The following is a 21,504-nucleotide window of genomic DNA, read 5'->3' as shown; positions in this document are numbered from 1 at the left end:
TTCAACCATATAGTCAGAAAGTCACACAGCTTTACACTGGGTGCATTTAAGAGTCTGAATTTATTTCTACTACTGACCACATGAGATGAGCTGTTTTCTATGAACTGAGAACCACATGTGAGGAAGAGGACAGTGAAGTGAGAGAACAGGTTTTAATGAGGACAGACAGAATCAGCAACAAAACTAATCTAAAAAGGACAAAACTAAAGATCAGAATATCACCCAATGACAGTGGAGGATAAAAACAAGAAATATAAATAGAAGAAAACAGGGAGGATTGGGGGGCAGAGCAGTTTTTAAGGGAGCAGCTGCCTCTAGCACAGAGACACTAATATTGTTGAAAAGGCTGACGGTATCAACATGTGATGGGCAAGACTACCTTGCTTCAAAATAGAAAAGGTGCTAGTGAACTTTGCTGCTGACTGGCTGTTAAATAGATGGCGATTAACTGTGAATTTTTAAGATAGAGTGGTTGAATATAGACAAATATGAAATAAAACACATTTATGATCAGAGATGGAATCCTTTAACTGAATGGAGTTTAGAAGGGTGTGGCCCTGGTAATGAGTGGGACCTTTGATGTGTTGAACCAGGTTGAAAGATTCAGTTAGACTGATAAAATCATTGGTATTATTATCCCCAAGGGGATCAATAAAGTATGTATTATTTTTTTTTTTTTTTATTATTATTACTATTACCTAACAACACTGTCAGCAACATACTCTGAGAATTCAGATAAAAAGTTACTGTTTGATTTTAGGGGACGGTAGATGACAGTGGATAAGAAATGACAGAGCTTCAGAGCTGTGAACCTGTTTAAGTTAAAGCAGTGAGCATTTGAATTGATTATTAAAGACAACAGCAACACCACCACCCCGACCACTTAATCTAGGGTAGTTAAAATAAATAAAATTAGGGGGGGCAGAGCTCATGCAACTGGATATATTCACCTATGCTCAGCCAGGTTTCATTTAAGAAAAAGAAATCTGAATTCTGAGAGAGGATAAAGTCATTTAAGAGAGAAGCTTTGATAGAGAGGGATCTGACATTTAGAAGTCTTGTAGTAGGGAAACTAATATTAGTACTGGGGTTGGTCAGAGGTTTAACAAGTTAGAATAGTTTCTTTTACTGCTCTGTGGCCTGTTTGCTTGAATTTAGGTTAGTGGGGGTCACAGAACAGAGAGGGGAGCAGATCCCTGAGATGAAGGTAGGAGGGAAGGATCTCTAGGTGTTAAGAGGAGGGACCGTCAGTCATGAGGAGTACACTGAATGACTTTCTGCATATCAGCAGCAAGCATGTGGCTGCCATGACGGTTGGGGTGCAAACCCTCATTCCTGAAGAGTGAGGGTGGATCCCAGAAGAGATTAAAGTTGTCAATAAATCCTAAATGCTGAGACCTGCATGAAGACTGGGGACTCTGCTGAAACGTCCTATTCCTCTGCCCAAGATGGGAATAGGGCCAGAGATAAAGACAGACTTAACACAGGACTGTAGGAAGCTAAAAAGTCCTTCTTAGTCAGTTCACAGTGCTGGTGAGTGGTGTCACAGGATCCACCGTCAACAATCACCTGGACAATGAAGAAGGAAGTGAGTCTAAGAGACTGGGGAGTTTATCCAGAATGACCGGGACTGTAGCTCCAGGTGAAGCAGTGAGGAGCTGCTTTGAGGAACCGGATATGTCTGGTTATGGAGTCTCCAACAATCAAAGTGGTCGGAGAGAAGAGGGGTGAGGAGAGGGTTCCGAGCTGAGACCACTGAAGTCTTGTTCATGTTCACCTGAGATGAGCGCCGAGCTGGAGCCGCACCTACAGACACAGGAGAGGGGGGGTGATGAGGAGCAGCCGGCTCCACCTCTCAGAGCTCCGGAGTCCTGCAGGGCGTCTGAACACGGCCTCCTTCAGGATCCTCCGGCGTCTAGAACTAGAAGTCCGGGAGCTTTGCACCAGCCGAGCGCTGGTGGTGTCCGGGGGCGGACAGTCGTCACAGTCGGCGGGAGTCGATGCTGGTTGGAGATCGAGGTCCGATCGAGCCGGAGCCGAAACTCCGTCAGCTGGGTGGTTCGGGGCGTCAGAGGTGGAAAGGTTTAACCGGAGACGTGAAGGCTCCTGGTCCTGGCTCCTCTTCTTCACAAGCGTCACAACTTCGGCCCAGGACGTCTGATGGTTTGGAGCTGGAGGGATCCACGGAGCCGAGTCCTGGAGGGCTGTGGTGGGTGAGGTAATCCGCTTGGACTGCTCCGAGGACCGAGGAGGGAACAGCCAGAGTAATGAAGACTGAATGTGTAACACTGAGTATTTTCCACTAGAGGACAGTGAAACTTCAGAGAAACTGAATCAGAACCAGGAAACAACATTTTGCTGTTCATCACTTAAAGCCACACGATGGACTGGAGAACAACGTGAGGATTGAAGAAACTATCCACAACCATAGAGTTCAAATCAAACAGATTTAATCCTAAATGTAAAATCTGTTTCCTAAATGAGTATTCAATTTTATTTCATCCCAAACATCTGACTCATCCCACATGAGGTCACAAGACCACAGTTTTACAACATCTATATGTTAAAGTCACAATAAAATGACAAAGACAAGTTCAAACTAATGAATGAATGTAATTCAAATGAACAGATACAATGAATGAAGCACAAATGAGATGAATTCAGCCACAATTTTAATAACATGTAATGAGATGAGGCTATGGAGGGTAGAGATGTCTCAGACATCCTACACAGACATGCTGGTGTTTTCTGAATCTGTCCTACAAATGGAGATGTTCCCCCAGTAGTTAGGGAGCGACTGGGTAGTTAGGGTTAGGCTCAGGTATAGAGGATGTGCAGATATCCTGATGTGGTTTCACACATTGTTAGAACAGCTCCACTCCTATCTTCCTCTTCATGTAGCTGCAGACCTCTTAAACCCAGTACGCTGCTAGTCTCTTTGAAACTGATGATAAACTGTAGAAATGATCTGATCATGAAGTCAAACTAAACCTAAACTAGTTTAAACAGCAACTGACAGAATAAAAGCAGATTAAAACATGTAATATAATAATTAAAACACTTCACACACTGCTCAGTTTAAGATCAACTGATATAATAATCTAAACACAAGTTAATTTAAAATACATGCAGAAAGACTTTACTTCTACATTTTCCATCTAGCAAACTGTGATGCTACTGTCCTGGTTTTGATGTGTTACAGAAAATCTTCCACTGTACATGTGATTTAAACTGATGCTTCCATACATCTGTATTTTAACTGTCTCTACAGATAAATACAAGTTAGTATTAGTTCAGGATAAAAAATATTTCCATGTTGTACTTTCTCCAATAAATCATTCCTGCCTCTGGTTTAACAGCAACTGAAGAGAATCACAACTCATTTAAATGAAACTTTCTGACCTGAGATTTACAACAAATTGATTTGTAATTTCACTCTGTAATAATCATATTACAGGGTTCATGTTGTCAATAGTCTCTCTCATCTCTATCATCTCTACAGGTTCATTCAATTCAGTTTTTAAGCTCCTAGTTTTCTTCATCCTGGATTAAATAAAACAACAACAACAAAAACAAAGTGAATTAATGTAACAAATCAATAATGTAAGAAAATAAAAGAACAGAGATGGAACTGATGGATTTTTATTGTTTTACCTCAAACACAGACTGATGACAAACAGAGGAATCAGCATCAGGACCACAAGAGTCAACCTGATGATGTTCATTATAAGAAGTGATTTACCTGGAAATTGAAATAGAAACATTTAGGACATGTGACTTTACATAATTAGATATTAGACATTGTTTGTTTTTAGACATAGATTTGACATAAACAACCACAGGAAGTTTTATTGCAACACTTAAATTTTGGTCTTTTTAAATATTTTGATGAGCTGTAAAAGAAGCCAACATGTGTGTCTGTGAAGAGCAAAGTGAAAAACTTACCTCCCACAACAATCAAATGTAAGGTGCTGTTATAATGACCCGTAGTGTCCTGAACCACACAGTAATAATTCCCACTGTGTTCAGCTCTGATGTCAGTGATGGTGAAGATCTGTCCTGAAGCTTTTGGTGACCATTCATTCTCCTTGTACCAGGTATAATTAGCTGCTGGGTTAGCATCACTGCTACAGGTCAGAGTCACTGAACTACCCTCCACTATCTCAGAGGGACTCACTGACACAGAGGGAAGATTTGGACGATCTGAAGGACAGTATGTACAGAGAAACAATTTAGTAAAAATAGCAATAAACAATATTACATACAAATAAATGTCTCCATATCTCCATCAGAAAAACATCCTGAATAAAATGAAATAAAGATGATCAGTTCTGTCCTGCAGTTGCTAGAAAGAAAACGAACCCCAATGGCACAAATCAAACCACCAATCTAGAACTGTAAATGTGTTGTTATTCTAAAAGACCTCTTTTAGATTTTCCCAAAAATGCTGCTCAGTAGCAACTGGATCTGCTTTAAAAGATGCCATCACAGAGGAAGTTCTTCAGAAGAAGGGTTTTAATGGACCTAATTAAAATGTCAGGACACTATGAGATAAATAATTAAGTTTATTGTAAAATAATAATAGAATGAATCAAGGATCAGGCAGAAAAAAGTAAAGAACTAAACATTTGTGGCTAAGCACTAGAAAACAAAGTAACTGCATCACAGATTATATCAACTTCTGGAGGGTGCGGTCTTTCTCCATTAACATGCCCTGCCACCTCTTCTTCCATTACACCTTCCCCCCCCTCACTGAACCTTGGCCTTTACATGAGACCAGGTGAGAAACGAACTGAGACATGTGAAGACCAGGAAAGCTTTAGGACCAGATGGCATCAGCCCCAGACTGCTAAAGGACTGTGCCTATCAGCTCTGTGAGGTGGTCACCAACATTTTCAACCCATGAAAGACCTCCTGTGTGGTTCTGGTCCCTAAGACTGCACATGCCAAGGAGCCAAACCACTACAGAACTGTAGCCTTGACGTCAGGATCATGAAGACCATCCTCAACCACCTCCACTTCATGGTGATAGTTTGCCTACAGGCCAAAAATCAGGGTGGATGATACCACCATTTACGTGCTGCACCGGGAGCTGACTTAACTGGAAAATGACAGAACTGCTGTGAGGGTCATGTTTTTTGACTTCTCAAGCGCTTTCAACACCATTCAGCTGGCAATACCGCCAGGGAAGCTGGATGGGGCAAGAGTTGAATGACAACAAACTTTCTAACCAATAGGGCACAGCATGTGAGGCTACACAACTGTATGTCTGAGATGTTAGTTTGCAGCACTGGGGCCCTCACAGGGTACGGTGCTCTCACCATTTCTCTTCACCCGATACACTTTAGATTTTACTAACAACAACAACAGCAGCTGCCATCTCTAGAAGTTCTCTGATGACTTAGCCATTGTTGGGGAGTGTCTGATAAGAACAAGCTGCAGTACAGGTCAACCATCATGAACTTTGTGTCAGTAAAACAAAAGAGATGATGATAGACTTCCAGAGAAAGACACAACCTTTGAAGTATGCAGGACTCTGCTGAGGATATTTTATGACTCTGTGGTAGCCTCAGTTCTCTGCTGCGGTGCTGGCATCACAAACAGGGACAGTAATAGACTGAACAAGCTGGTATGGAAGGCCAGTTCTCTCCTGGGATGCTAGCCAAGCTGACATCCATTATGGACAATACCTCATGGAAACTCTGTGCAGCTCCTTCAGCAGCAGACTGAGACATCCTCAATGTAGAAAGGAGCGTTACCACAGATCCTTTATTTCCAACACTGTAAAACTGTACAAGTCAACAGTTTAACTGTATTCCTTTGGTCATACTAATTATAGCCTCACTGATCATAATGTTTCAAATTTAAATAGTTTTATTAATATATCTGGTAGATATGATTTTACAATTCTGATAATATTTTTGTAAACATGTTTAAAATACCTGTATTATTATTAAATTTACTTCTCTTTCTTGTACCTTAAATTTCTCTGCGAGCTTCTAAACAAGTGAATTTCCCTGTTTGTGGGATCAGTAAAGTTAAATCTTTAGGTCGGTGGGAACAGAAAAGAAAACCAAAATAAAAGCACAAGACAGGAAATGGGACCAGGATCATGACAGTCCAGTGACATACTTGTCATAACCATGACCTAGATGACAAACATCACATATATGTGTTTTAAAAGTTTTGTACTCACAATGGACGTCTACAGATATAGATGAGGACTTGTCCCCATATTGATTCTCAGACTTGCATTAGTAGGTTCCTTTGTCCTTAGAGCGGATGGAGGTGAAACGATAAATTCCTTCTGGTCCATGATGTATTGTTTGGTTCCCCTTGTACCAGGTATAATTAGCTGCTGGGTTAGCATCACTGCTACAGGTCAGAGTCACTGAACTACCCTCCACTATCTCAGAGGGACTCACTGACACAGAGGGAAGATTTGGAGGATCTGGAGGAATTCAAAATGTCTCTTAAATATAAAATCAGCCACACAAAACAGAAAAATTCTACTTTCAACTACGTAACATTTGTTTTAAGTGTCGTACATTTCACTCACGTTTCACATTAATATTAATATACGGAGATGTTTTCTTCCCCAGCTCATTCTCAGCTGAACAGTAAAACTCTCCAGAGTCAGAGGACTGGATGGAGCTGAAGACAAGCTGTGGTTCTTTGTTCAGCAGTGTTTGGTTCTTCTTGTACCAGGTATAATTTACTGCTGACTGAGCATCACTGTTACAGGTCAGAGTCACTGAACTTCCCTCCATGATTTCACTTTGTGGACTCACTGACACAGACGGCACCTTCAGAGCATCTGGAGGAGAAAACAAGGTTTAGAAAGTGAAATGAGAAACGTGAGTAGTGGAAGTTGAGTCCTTCACACAATAATATGAAGATGGATAGACATTTGATTAGTTCCAAAGTGGAACAGACTCACACACTGAGGGAGAGCAGTGATTCTCGTGTCCTTTTAAAACACAACAGATGACGTCTCCAGGATAAAAGCTGTCTTTGTACAAATCTAACTGGTATAAAATGCTTTTCTATGGTAAATATTATGTGGCTCATTTGAAATCAATAGAATTGAATGTTTTACAAAAATATCTCATTGAGCATAAAAATAATAAAAACTAGAAGTAAAGATAGAAACTGAAAAAAACATTTGCAGATTAAACATCTAAAAATCTGCTAAATTATTTTAATCACCAATAGACATTAGTACACCATTATAAGACTTCCTTATTAGAAAGTGGAGAAACAAAGGTTTTAAAATGTGAAGCTGTGTTTGTCACTTTGTGTTGATCAGTACCTGTGACAGTCAGAGTTGTTCCAGGTAAACTACTGCCCCATTCAAAGGATCGTGTTGTGAATGTGAACTGATACTGGGCTGAATCAGTCTCTCTCAGGTCAGTGATTCTCAGAGTGGAGCGTCCTCTCTCTGTTTCAAGGACCTGAACACGACCTGTATACTGGGAGTCTGTAAGAAGGTCCTCAGACTGTGAAGGATTCTTCCACTGAGGACCACGTTCAGGACGGAACCAGAATTTAGATGTAACCTCATAATAACTGTTGTAAGTGCAGGAAATATTCACTGATGATCCTTTAGAGACACAGATGCTTCTCTCAGTATAAATCACTCTGTTGCAGTTTTCACCACGAACACCTGAGAATGAATCAATGTCAAGATAATACTGCAGTAATTTAGTTTATTGTATTTCCTGTGATGAGGCTGCTACTGTAAAAGATACGTGAGGTCAGTATCTAGAACAGTGCAGTGGAAAACTGTAAACTCACACACTGGAGGAGAAGGGAAATCCTCGAGTCCTTTTATAGCACAGGAAAAACTGTCTTGGGAATAAATGTAGTCTGAATAATGTAATTCTGTATTTTCCTTAATTTTCTTATTGTTTTTGTACCAGATGATGGAGGTTTGACCAGGTAAATGGCAGCTGCTGCTACAGCTTAGTTTTGTCCATATAGAGTAAGATGTTTGGATCACTTTCACTTTTAGATCTAGAAAAACAGGAATTACATTATAAACAAAATATCAACATTCACACAGTTAAAGATACATCATTACTTTCTCACTGGTCAATATATGGAAATACTGAAAGGATTTTACCTGTAACAGTCAAGTTGACTCCAGGTGAACCAGTAAATCTTCCTCCTGGATGGTTTGTCATGAACCTGAACCTGTACACAGCTGAGTCTCTCTGTCTGAGGTCTGTGATTCTCAGAAAGCAGCTGTTCTTATCACAAAGATGCTTCACACGACCCGAGTACTTTGAGTCTGTTCTCAGATCCACAGGTTCATTATCCAGCATATTACTAAACCACAATGTTTTCTCAACTATAATGTCAAGGTCATCTTGTCTGGATGGGTATGTGTAGGAGCAGTGTATGTCCACTGTTGATCCTTCTACAGCACAGATCTTAGTAGAAGTGTAAGTTACTCCCCAGTCATTCTGACCCTGAACCACTGTAACACAGAGCACAGCAGAAACCACAGATTTAATTTAGTGCTGAGATACAGATGTTTGGAAAGAAAATGAAATGAATTCCAAAATGTATAAACTTGGGAAAAAGAATAAATAGTCATAATATTTTTTTTGTTCTAATTCTTTCATCACCTCACTGCGAGACACCAAACCACAGAACTGATAAATGCAAATGCCAGATGCATGTGATGTGTTTCAAATGTAAATCAACTAGAAAGAGAAACTGAGAATAAACTAGCAAAACTCATCTTCACTTTAAAGGCAGTGGTAGGTAAGAGGCCGACAGGTGATCCACACAAACACATGGAAAAGGTGGCAAAGGCAGAGTCCAACAGAACAAGAAGAAGACCCAGAACAGACAGACTCAAACATCACACAGGTGGTTTGTAGGTAAGATCCAGGTTCACAGAGAACATGAGCGACTGATGACAACACTGGGAACAGGTGAGTGAGGAGGTGAGCAGGAAGTAGAAAGAAAGTCTGGAGACATCTGGTGGATGAAATGTGAAATGTCACTTCATCAACATTGAACAGCAAACTGAGGAAGTGAGCAGAGCTGATAAATAACTAAGTACATTTACTTTGTTTAGTGGAGTACTTGTATCTTTGTACCTTTAAGTACATTTTAAAGGAGCTATATACTACTTCAAATTGAGTTAAGAATTTAGTGGAGGTCAGTGAATAGTAAATGATCCTTCTTGTAAGAAGTTTGAATTTTCAAGTTGACTTGAATTTCATACTTTTAGTGTTCTCAGGTGGAGCTTGTTGCACATAAAAGTCGATGTGGTTCAATTTAATTTCAAAGCACCTTTTTTATACCAACAAAACATTTGACAGATTTTAAATTAAAGGATACAGAGGAGTTTCTCAGATGTGAGGACTTCAGTTGAAGCTACTTCCTCTAAATATGATACAGAAAACAGACACAGATACAGACCTGGTCTTTTTTTAATTACGCCACTTTTCTCATCCAAATTACTTCAGGCTGCTCTGAATAAGTATTCAACATGTCCTACAGAGGAAATGTGAATATATTTACCTGGTGTAGAGAGAAGGAAAATAATAAATCCAAACGCTGATGTTGTTAAACTCATATCTGCTGCTCTCAAGTCTTCTGTAGAATGAAAGAGTGTGAGCATTAGACAATTTCCCACTACATGTGTTATAAACTTACTTCCTCTTTATATAAATACATCATGAACCAGGTGCAACAAAAACTTGTTTTGAAATCTATACATAAGATATATTAAAATATAGAATTGGAGACTGGATTTGTGGATCATCATACCTCACCAACACTGTTTAAAGCATCTTTTCTTTTGTACCTTCTTTTTTAGATTCAGGAACAACTCTCTCAGTCCACTCAGTGAGAACAACAAGATTCAGGGCAGATAATTAAAATTAATTAAATTCCATTTTATTTGCTTAGCGCCAAAGCACAACAGAAGTTATCTCAAGGCACTTTACAGTGTTTAAGGTTTAAGACCTTAAAGAGAATAATTGTATAGAGAATTACTTAGAAAACCCAACAATCCCATTTGAGCAGCACTAGGAAAAGGAAAAACTCCCTTTAGAGGAAGAAACCTCCAGCAGAACCAAGCTCATAGTGGGCTCATCTGCCTCGACCGGTTGGGGTGAGTGCAAAGAAAAGAGAGAAACACAAAACAACAACAAGCAGCAAGAACATTGGGCAGGTGAACTGATTAAATGTTTTATAAGTGAGGAGAAGAATTGATGATCTCTCTTGCTAATTCCAGTCAGAACTCTGGCTGCAGCATTTTTAATTAACTGGAGGCTTTTTAAAGAGTTATTGGGACAAACTATTAATAACGAATAACTATTGTGAAACTTAATGGACACAGTTCACAGTTCTATCTGTCTTGAAATTAAAGTTATGTGTCAGATCTTGATAACTTTCTCTCTTGATGCTACTAAGTATGTTTCTGTCTTTTTTACCAACTTACTATCTGTGTTATTAATAATGTGAGGGGAAACCAGCAGTAAGGCCTGGATCAAATAAGGCAGCCAGGCGTAGTCAGGTGAATACGTTTAATTCAAATAACAAACAGGCTTACTGACAGTACAAGAAGACAAATTCCCGAACACCAGAGAGCCAAAACAGAAGCAGTCAGTGGTAGCGAACTGATTCTCAAGTTCTGTGTTACTCCAACTGAAACTTGTTGCAAATAAGAAGGCTTTAACTTGTTGTTACCAGCAGCCAATGCATTAATAATTTAATCTAAAAGCCTTTTTATACCTACAATCTGCCGTCTTTATCCAGAGAACAAAATATTTCACTCAACTTAAAGGATACAGAGGAGTTTCTGAGATCTGAGGACTCCAGTAAGGCAACTTCTGCTAAATATGCAATGATACAGTACATTTTCCTAAAGCCATTTACTGCAGGCTGCTCTGAATAAGTGTGCAACACAGTAGAAACATTTCTGTCGAACCATAAATGACCTCTGTGGTCAGAGTGTGAGCAGCAGACAAAAACACATTTAATGCACTCACTCCGAACTTCCCTATTATTAAGCATCAAAAACCAGTTGCCCTTAAATGTCTAGCAAAATAACCTTCATGTTGTCTTGCAGCCTATATATGAAATACATCATGCTGTACATGAAAAAGGAAGAATTAAAGATCAGCTTTGTGGATCAACTACATAATTTCCCGTCATGTACATTTTTAAAGGTTTATTTTTCATGCCTTCCCTCTTTTAAATTCAGGAATACTTTCTTTCTCTCTCTGTCCTCTTATTCATTACAGTAATGATCTGCTTTAGGAGCATTATTTATTTTTGTTAGTTTCACCTTTAACAATTTTAGGCTGTTTAAAATCTATTTTAAAAAGTGACGTCACAGTTTGCAGCACAAAGAGCAGCTTCACAGTTAAGTATTTTTCACAGGGTCAAACAGAACTGGAGCTGGGATTACACATCTGTCTGTGGTCTCTCTTTACACTGACAACACTGTAATATTTCAAAAACAACATTTTCATCTCTGGAGCTTCTTTAATTTGTTTGCAGTGTTTGATTATCAGAAGTTAAAACGACGAGTCATAATTGCTGAACACAAAGGGCTGAAAAGAAGAGATGTACTCGACAGTAAAGGAAAACTGGACTTTGACTGACATCTAATGGCACCAATATAAAACTACAACTACCTTACATTATGCATCTTATCCAGTGTTGTCATTTACAGTATACAGAGTATTAGAATCATAGTAGATGTGTTATATAGCACCAATTGCATTTACTTGTTACCTAACTCATATATACTACAGAGATGCCTCTGCAGCATGTAATTAAAAAATCCAATAAAATAAACATAGGTATTAAATTCCTGTTGTGTTCAGCAGAGTTTGTTGATCGTACTGTACAATGCAATTGAATCCTCCACAGCTTCTTGACCTGTGGTTCTGAGAGGAAAAATAAGGAGGACACCATGAGATATACACCATAGTATTACAGTGATAGTAAACATGTAAGCATGGATGATATGTTGTGGTTTTAATGTAGCTCACCTTGAGGCGGTGCTATTGAACTGGACAGCAGCGTACTCAACACTCTCATCCTCGTCCTCGTCCTTGTGTCTTTGGGCTCTAGCTGCACTGATGTTGGAGTAGATAGGATCTGTCTGGTTCTTTATGAACCGAACACTGGCATACTGAACATCATCCTCCTCCTCTGATTGAGTGGGGAGAACCTGCAAAAACAAATATTCTTTTTAAATCTATGTAGCAATGCTGAATTTAGTAGAACATTAATGATTTGTTCAGCATCTATTTTGCTTCTTGTCCCAGTCGTAGCAGAAATAAGTTAGGTAGGATAAAGCTCCTGCTCATAGATTTTAAGAGGTTTAAATTTTTTAAATGTTTGTGATTAACTCATGAATACGATTCAAAATAACCTTATCACTTAAAGCAGCAGGTCATTTTTACCCTTACTCAAAGATACTACACTTTAATAGCCACACAACTCCAGTATGTGCTTTAGGTCACAGCTTGACCGAAAGTAGAAACACAAGAGGTCGAAATCAAAAGTCTTGTCTTTCGGTCTGTACCATGATTTGTAGACTTTTGTCATTTCCAGTTTGTGACATTAAACTAATGTGACAACAGTGATGCTACAGCAATATTCCTCAGCATCTGTGGGTGAATCTAATTTGACTTTCAGCAGAATTACACCTATACATATTCCTGAATCGAAACAGAGCATCTTACTCTGCAGCTTGTTCCTTTGAAGATCAAGGCCAACAAACCCAGGATTTCACTAAAAATCACATGTTTCAGTCACTTAGGTCACATAGGAAGTAAGGTGCTTAGTTTAAATGCGAAAGAGCCAAAACGAAAAAAGTTCAAAGTGATGATCTTCTTCTTCTTCTTCTCTTTCGGCTTTTCCCATCAGGGGTCGCCACAGCGAATCATCCTTTCCCACTTCACTCTATCGTGGACATCTTCTACCCTAACACTAGCCAACCTCATGTCCTCTGTTATAACATCCATATATCTCCTCCATCTCCAACATCCTTCCACCAATATATTCACTATTCCTCCTCTGCACATGTCCAAACCATCTCAGTCTGGCCTCTCTGACTTTTTTGCTAACACAGGAAAGTAATGATCGATCAGTCAATGTTAATCTTTACAGAAACCTGGACAGAATTCATGTTTGTGAAGAAGACTAGCAGATAAGCAACAAAGAGCATCTCAGTCAGATCTATTTTCACTAAGCAGTTCGAGCTGAACTGAAGAACCACAACAGCATTTCACTGGATTGTCTCTGCTAAAGCTTTTGTGCTTCACCTGCTCGCTGGGTTCAGGTGTTTCAGCAGGTTTGGAGGTTTTCTTTTTCCTGGACAAAAGAATTCAATAAAAACATATTATTTAGCTCCCGAACTCACTGGTAACATAAACATTATTTTTAAATAATATTTTGTTGAGGCAGGTTTCCTCACCTTGTCAGCAGGAAGATTAAGAAGGCTAAAATAGCAAAGAAGACAACAGAGCTGGTTCCAATGACTGCTGATTTGAGTGCTTGAGGAAAAACTGTGATTGAATAAAAAGAGAAAAGTTCAGGTATTTCAGGTGTGTTAAGATGTTTTGAGAGAGATAAAAACATTTTGTGTTTTCAATTTGTTATGTAAACAGGATAATTCCTGAAATAAACCCCCCTTCATGAAGGTAATCAGCTTTTGTTAAAACAGTTTTATAGAGGTGTTGATTATGACATTTGTACGTAACAGAAAACTGTTCAACAGAATGTTTTATGTTTGGTGTATATTAGGTAACAGTATACTTTATACTGCTTTATACAGAAAAGCACTCAGGAATCAAATTAGACTCAGATCCATTAAAGGTTGCAAAACTGTTTTAAGACACTCTGTCAAAGTGTTCTCTGGACTTGTTGGAGGATGGGTGAGAGAGAAGGATGGATGGTGGATGACATTTTGACCCATGACCCATTGACACCCACAATATTGATGTCATAGCTGTCAGGCTAGGCACAGGATGGCCAGGATTTGGGAGATGTAGCACCTACAGTGAACGAGTGCTCCATCCACCACTCCACAACCTACATCACCGCTGCATCACCATCACCCCCGGTTGCTTCTAGTGAGCCGGCGCCTTCCCTGGTAGTTACATGATCATTATTATGTGTGTGAATAGGAAAATGACAAGCAACACCTCGGGGGATAGATGAGCTGGAAAAGAGCTAAGACTACAAATAGAATTGACAAGACGCGTTTGAGTTTGATGTCGTTAACATATAATTCACTTGTTGAACATGTATATGTGTAATTTAACTGAAAAATGTACCTGCAACAACAGTCAGATGTAAAGTGTTGTTATGACGTCCTACACTGTTCTGAACTTCACAGTAATAATTCCCACTGTGTTCAGATCTGATGTCAGTGATGGTGAAGATCTGTCCTGAAGCTTTTGGTGACTCTTCATTCTCCTTGTACCAGGTATAATTAGCTGCTGGGTTAGCATCACTGCTACAGGTCAGAGTCACTGAACTACCCTCCACTATCTCAGAGGGACTCACTAACACAGAGGGAAGATTTGGACGATCTGGAAGAAATAATTCAGATGAATTGAGTTACAGTTTATCATATCAGCATGTATAATTTGGAAGAACCTTTATGTCAAAGTAAATAAAACATATAAAAACTAACTTACACCGGACATCAATAACTATGGATGTAGAGTTGATCACTCCATAATAATTCCCAGCCTCACAGTAGTAGGTCCCTGTGTCATTAGAGCTGATGGAGGTGAAGGTAAAATTCCCTTCTTGTCCATCAATAAGTTGTCTGTTCCCCTTGTACCAGGTATAATTAGCTGCTGGGTTAGAATCACTGCTACAGGTCAGAGTCACTGAACTACCCTCCACTATCTCAGAGGGACTCACTGACACAGAGGGAAGATTTGGACGATCTGGTAACAATAAAATAATATGTAGAGACAAACATAATGAATGACAGATGAACATATATGTTATTGGAAAAGCTTTTGTCCTAGTTTAAAAATAAAACATCAGGTTAACATGTGACTTACATTGAACATTTATAAATAGAGATGTAGAGTTTATCACTCCATATTGATTCTTGGCCTCACAGTAGTATTTTCCTCTGTTCTTAGAGCTGATTGAGGTGAAAATATAAGTCCCTCGTCCATGAACATGTTGTCTGTTCCCCTTGTACCAGGTGTATTTGGCTGCTGGGTTAGCATCACTGCTACAGGTCAGAGTCACTGAACTACCCTCCACTATCTCAGAGGGACTCACTGACACAGAGGGAGGATGTGGAGGATCTGTGTATGTAAATATAGATTATTTTTTCTAAGACTCTCAGTCAACCAGGTGAAGTTATCTGGAAGTTGAACCATGGCAATTGGACTTCTTTCTTGTTAGATTGAAATATTTCACTACTCATCAAAGTAGCTTCTTCAACCTAAGGAGAGTTGATTGGAGACCAAACATTATTCCTCCAGGTAGGTTTCACTTCACACCTGCCCAAATCACCACATCCACATTTTGTACAGAGAAGACACTAAAGGAAGCTTTTAACTCTTCCTTTAAGAGAGGTGGAGGCCCTAAACACAACCTGTCTCCAATTTAACATGTTGCTGTTTCTTCTTTCTACTAAAATATCATGACTGTTTCACGACTGGTGCTTTGATTTTGCATGTCGTCAGTAATCAGTGTTACAGATAAGTTACAGTTCCACGTGTAACCGGTGAGGTAGTATGAGATGAACTGAGTAACAACTACCTGTATCTACATACCTGACAGTTCTGTCATCACTGCTGTGTTCAACATTAATGTTGGTTCTGTTTAAACTGTGCAAAAGTGGAAGTTCACAAAGAAGAAAATCTACTGGTCACGGAAAATGAGGCTTTTAAATTCTCTAGACATAAACAACGTAAGAAGGGAAGTATGGAATCAGTACTGTAGAAGCTGCTGCTGTTACCTGATGGATACGTTTTGGCAAGGAGCGAGTATATCTCTAGTCTAACGAGAAAGAAGCCATGACTCAACTTCCACATGATAACGATTATTATAAGATGACAGTACAACAATAGAGGGGCTCAGTATTACACAGTGCAAATGACAAGTTATAAAATGACTGTGAAACTGGTAGATACAGCCTTATTAAGTTAAAAGGACACATTCTCAATTTAATGTTGCACTTGACAATAAAATAATTTAAAGAACGATTGAACCTGATGCAGCAGAGGTCGACAGATCCTGACCCTTAAACCCTAATGTAGATGAAACTTCACCAACATTTTCTGTAATACAGCTAAATATACATCTTTATCTAGTCACCACTACATCAAAAATACTCACCAGTCTCTAAATCTACAGACCACTTTTTAATTCAGGCGTCCTAACACAGTACAGTAGGTAGTAGTAGTAATCTTTCTGAATTTGATTCTCCCATGAGGTAAAACATGTACAGACTCTGTGGTACTCATGAGTAAATTAAACTTCATGTGTAGAATTAGTACAACACAACAGATTGAATGTGCCACTGTAGTTTATAACCTGTATGTTACTCACATTTTACATCAATAGAGATGATTTCAGATCCAGTTCTCCCCAGTTCATTCTCAGCTGTACAGTAATAGTCTCCAGAGTCAGAGGACTGGATGGAGCTGAAGGACAGACGCTCTTGATCGACAAGCCGTGGTTCATCAGTTCCATTTTTCTTGTACCAGGTGTATTTAGCTGCTGGTTTAGCATCACTGCTACAGGACATTGTCACTGAACTACCCTTCTTAATTTGACCTGAGGGAAGCACCGACACTAAAGGAAGATTTGGAGCATCTGGACAGGAAGGAAACATACAATATAACTAATGTATGATAAAATTAAACAGATTTTTAATTCCTAATGTTTAACTGTTTATCTCTTTTACAAAAGTAAAGCACAACATTTCATCTGTCCCAGCTCTACATTGTTTTTGATGGAGGCAGTTTTGGACAGAGGTCAACATCTAACCTTTCTATACTTAGTTATTCTAATGTATTTAGGTGTTAGGTTTCTTTTTTAATAATGATTGTTGTGGTGAAACACTGTGATGACTCCATGTTGCTATTAACCAGTCTGATTTATTCTAAACTATTTGGTTCAAACTTGGTGCCAGATTATTTTATTCTAGTGAAACAAAGAGGAGCAAACTCACACACTGGAGGAGAACGGAAACGCTCATGTCCTGAAACTTCAATGCTGCAGTAATATTTGTTTGAAGGATCAAATCCATCTAGGATATAATATTCTTTTCTTTCTCTTTCAACTTTCTCTCCATTCTTGTACCAGATGTAAGAATGAGGATCGGACAGTTGACAATTGCTGCGACATGTCAGTTCTGTCCAGGTAGAAAACTGGTTCACTGTTGATTTCCTCACATCTACCTGGAGCTGTGGATCTGAGGACGATGATTGGAAATTTTATTTTAGAATCAACTGCTGACATTTGTACAAATAAATAAAAGAACAAACACAAATTTTGAGTCGCAGTGTTACCTGAGACAGATAACATGACTCCTGGTGAACCAGTGTATCTCCCAGATTCATGGTTTGTTATGAACCTGAACTTGTACTCAGCTGAATCCGTCTCTCTCAGGTCTCTGATGGTCAGAGTGCAGCTGTTTCCATTACACTGATCCTCCACACGACCTGAATAATCTGAATCTTCTTTCAGATCCAAAGGTTCATTATATTTTGTTTTAACAAACCAGAATCTGTCTGTCACTCTTGTGTTAACGTTATTCACTCTGGATGGGTATCTGTAGGAGCAGTGTATGACCACTGTTGATCCTTTGGAGCCACAGATCTTAGTAGAAGTGTAAGTTACTCCCCAGGTAAAAGCTGTAACACATCAGAAATCAAACATCAGGACTTACATTAACATATAAATACATATTTATATCAAGCCTGCTGTGGTTCTGTGTCTCCTGCTGAAAATATTTTGTTATATGATATGATACTTTTTTAATACTACATGGTATTTTCTACCATGAAAATAGATCGAAATACTTTTCCAAGACACCTGCAGCACATTAGTTATGAGTAGTTGGTGTTAATGTTGTTAGTGGAGTAAACTCACACACTGAAGGAGAAGGGAACAACTCCTGTCCTCTTACAGCACAGGAAACTCTGTCTGTATCCACAAAGTATCCTGAATAAGTATTAGATGTTTGTCCCTGAATCTTTTGTCCATTCTTGTACCAGATGTAGGTAAAACGATCAGGTAGAGAACATCTGTTCAAACACATGAGCTCTGAACGCCTGTAGGTTGATGTGATCACCTGCACCTGGAGGTCTGTGGATGTGAATAAAGAACAGACGTCTTCATTTTAGACTGAACTGTCAGTATCAGTACACACAAACACACTCTGAATACTTCTTCAAATTTAAATGTTACCTGTAACAGACAAAGTGACTCCAGGTTCTCCAGTGTATCTCCCAGTGATATGATTCGTTATGAACCTGAACTTGTACTCAGCTGAATCAGTCTCTCTCAGGTCTCTGATGGTCAGAGTGCAGGCTTTGTTTTCACGCTGATACTCCACACGATCTGAATAATCTGGGTCACTTCTCAGGTCCACATGAACGTTATTACTCTCTTTTGTAAACCACAGCGTTTTATCTACTCTTTCTACAGTGTATGGGTATTCATAGGTGCAGCTTATGGTCACTGTTGATCCTTTTAAAGCACAGATCTCAGTAGGTTGTCTGTAAGTCACCCCCCAACCATTCTGGCTCTGCACAACTGTAACAACAAACAATATCAGATCATCAGAACATCATGGTTCACTATCTAGCCAAAGGGGTTGCTAGCCAGTGACTTCTGTGCTGGTCCCAAGCCCGGATAAATAGAGAGGGTTGCGTCAGGAAGCGCATCCGGCATAAAACTTGCCAAAAACAATCATGCGAATCGTCCATAGGACTTTCATACCGTGTGACTGTTGGTCAAAGAAAGAGGGGAGGCAGAAGGGTTCGTGGTCAGAGAGAGAAGGGAAAAGGCAGGGACATAGATCTGAGAATAGGGACTCTAAACGTTGGCACGATGACAGGGGAAGGCAGAGACGTGGCAGACATGATGGAGAGAAGGAAGGTAGATGTTCTGTGTGTGCAGGAGACAAGGTGGAAGGGCAGCAAGGCACGTAGCATTGGAGGAGGATACAAACTGTTCTACCATGGTGTTGATAGGAAGAGAAACGGGGTAGGAGTGATCCTGAAGGGGGAGTTTGGTGAACAATGTTCTAGAGGTGAAAAGAGTCTCAGACAGGGTGATGAGCCTAAAGCTAGAAATTGAAGGGGTGATGGTGAATGTAGTCAGTGGGTATGCGCCACAGGTTGGCTGTGAGTTAGAAGAGAAGGAGAGATTCTGGAGTGAGTTTGATGAGGTCATAGAGAGTATCCTCAGAGGAGAGAGAGTTGTTGTTGGAGCAGACTCAATGGGCATGTTGGTGAGGGCAACAGAGGTGATGAGGAGGTGATGGGCAGGTTGGTGTAAAGGAAAGAATCTGGAAGGACAGATGGTGGTGGACTTGCTAAGAGGATGGAAAATGGCTGTAGTCAACACTTACCTTCCAGAAGAGAGAGGAACATAGAGTGACATACAAGAGTGGAGGTAGGAGCACGCAGGTGGACTACATCCTATGTAGACGAGGTCATTTATAGAGGTTAGTGACTGCAAAGTGGTGGTAGGAGAGAGTGTAGCCAGACAGCACCGCATGGTGGTGTGCAAGATGACTCTGGAGGTCAGGAAGAAGAAGAGAGGGAAGACAGAGAAGAAGACCAAGTGGTGGAAGTTAAAGAATGAAGAAACTTGTGAGGAATTCAGGCAGAAGTTGACACATGTTCTTGGTGGTCAGGATGAACTTCCAGATGACTGGGAAACTACAACAGAGGTTTATCAGGGAAACGGGTAGGAAGGTGCTAGGTGTGTCATCTGGAAAGAGGAAAGAAGGTAAAGACACTTGGTGGTGGAATGAAGAAGTACAGGAATGTGTCAAGAGGAAGAGGTTGGCTAGAAGGAAGTGGGAATGTAGAAAGGACTGAGGAAAGTAGACAGGAGTACAAGGAAACACAGCGTAGAGTGAAGAGGGAGGTGGCAAAGGCCAAACAGAAAGCTTATGACTCCTCCAACAAATGTCAGACTACTTAGAAACGTCAGAGCCCAGAAAGACCTCTGTGGAGCACAGACACTCTCTAATCTATGAGGATAAATCGCTCGCCTCCTATACTAAAACACTTAAAGACACACAGAGTGTTTAAAACAGAGAGTTTTAAGGAAATGCAAGATATAAGCACAGATCTCAGTAGGTTGTCTGTAAGTCACCCACCAATCATCCCAGCTCTGCACAACTGTAACGACAAACAATATCAGATTCATAATTATTAGAAAACAGCCTTATTTTTTAATTCTTTGTTCTTGTGTTGCTGAACTAATGTCTCCAACTATTTCTAGGAGTGTCAGACCATTTGCACAAAGAACCAACTCTCCAGGTTTTAACTTCATCTAAGACTCCACACATAGATGATCAGTTCTTACAGTTGTATAGATGGGAGGAACTACTTGCTACTGAGGTCACTGGATGGAATAAAAACCTGCAGACTGGCTCTTACTGTATATAAGCTATATACAGCAAATATAAGCTGGACGTGTCCTGGAAAACCTTCAGAAATCTCAAAATCTGATTCAGTGCTGACACAAAACGTTACTCATGTCTTAAATTAAGAGTTGATGAGATTAAATTTATTTATTTTTATAGTTCTTGTTATCACAGTGATCATGTATCACAGTTTCAGCTTTAGTGCATGTATTAAAACAACTTTCTAAATACCTCTGATATTGTGGTGGAGCAGTAGATCAGTGTTACATGAGGTTTGTATTCACACAACACAGAACAAAAAACAACCTCATTTGCATCAATACACACCAACCACATTTACATGAATTTTAAAGAAGCTCCAGACCATGAAAACCAATTTCTGCCAGGAAAGACAGAAAATGACTAGTCCGAAATAGCACTATTGAATTCATAATTGTTATTTTACTTATGTTTTTTCTATTTTATGTTTTTTCTATGTTTTTTTGTGCTGTTCTACAGAACAGATCTAATAATTACAACAGAATCAATACAGTTAAAGTAATACTTGAACATGAAGCAAGCAGTGTGATCTACTGTGTTAACTCTACCACTGTAAGTGGTAACTACAGTGTTTAACAGATATTTATTTTTATTGATACTTGTTCTATAACTGTATCCATTAAGTTCATTCACAGTGCAGAATGATATTTCTGTTAGCAGAGAGGATGAGATCTGTTTTATCAGAGCACCGTGTGCACTAATAACTTTCTCCACTGGTGGAGTCAGTTCTCAGACCCAGACTCAGCAGTCTGGGGTCACACTGAACATCATGGTTCACAAAAAAAAAACAGAAACAAAACACTTCTATCAGACAACGTACAGTAATCTAT

The 21,504-nt window shown here is 39.5% G+C and overlaps 2 protein-coding genes across 3 annotated transcripts in view; both read right to left on the bottom strand.

The window, feature by feature from the left end:
• LOC113161780 overlaps window positions 1–21,504 on the bottom strand; it is a 100,722-nt gene that overhangs the window by 69,907 nt on the left and 9,311 nt on the right. The window lies entirely within an intron of this gene.
• Window positions 1,423–18,563, bottom strand: LOC113162181 (B-cell receptor CD22-like). Of its 2 annotated transcripts, XM_033326029.1 has the most exons (10): window positions 18,439–18,563; window positions 18,121–18,336; window positions 17,538–17,882; window positions 17,198–17,440; window positions 16,573–16,839; window positions 15,066–15,320; window positions 14,688–14,945; window positions 3,946–4,203; window positions 3,655–3,742; window positions 1,423–3,543 (listed from the first exon to the last, which is right to left on the bottom strand). In XM_033326029.1, exons 2-10 carry the CDS (start codon window positions 18,287–18,289, stop codon window positions 3,447–3,449), a joined length of 1,980 nt encoding a protein of 659 aa, XP_033181920.1. In that variant the 5' UTR covers window positions 18,290–18,336; window positions 18,439–18,563; the 3' UTR covers window positions 1,423–3,446. The 2 variants fall into 2 exon arrangements, with proteins under 2 accessions (XP_033181920.1, XP_026216001.2); XM_026360216.2 differs by lacking the exons at window positions 1,423–3,543; window positions 3,655–3,742; window positions 3,946–4,203 and adding an exon at window positions 13,905–14,579.

This window comes from Anabas testudineus, chromosome 1, assembly GCF_900324465.2.
Source record: "Anabas testudineus chromosome 1, fAnaTes1.2, whole genome shotgun sequence".
Lineage (NCBI taxonomy): Eukaryota > Metazoa > Chordata > Actinopteri > Anabantiformes > Anabantidae > Anabas > Anabas testudineus.
This window is presented reverse-complemented; position numbering and strand designations above follow the sequence as displayed.

Coding starts and splice junctions, on each gene's coding strand:
- LOC113162181 (XM_033326029.1), bottom strand. CDS start 18,289: ATGTGTTTGAACAGATGTTCTCTACCTGATCGTTTTACCTACATCTGG. Junction 17,883..18,120: donor GTTCCCTTCTCCTTCAGTGT/GTGAGTTTACTC, acceptor GATGTGTTACAG/CTTTTACCTGGGGAGTAACT. Junction 4,204..14,687: donor CATAGTTATTGATGTCCGGT/GTAAGTTAGTTT, acceptor ACTGTCCTTCAG/ATCGTCCAAATCTTCCCTCT.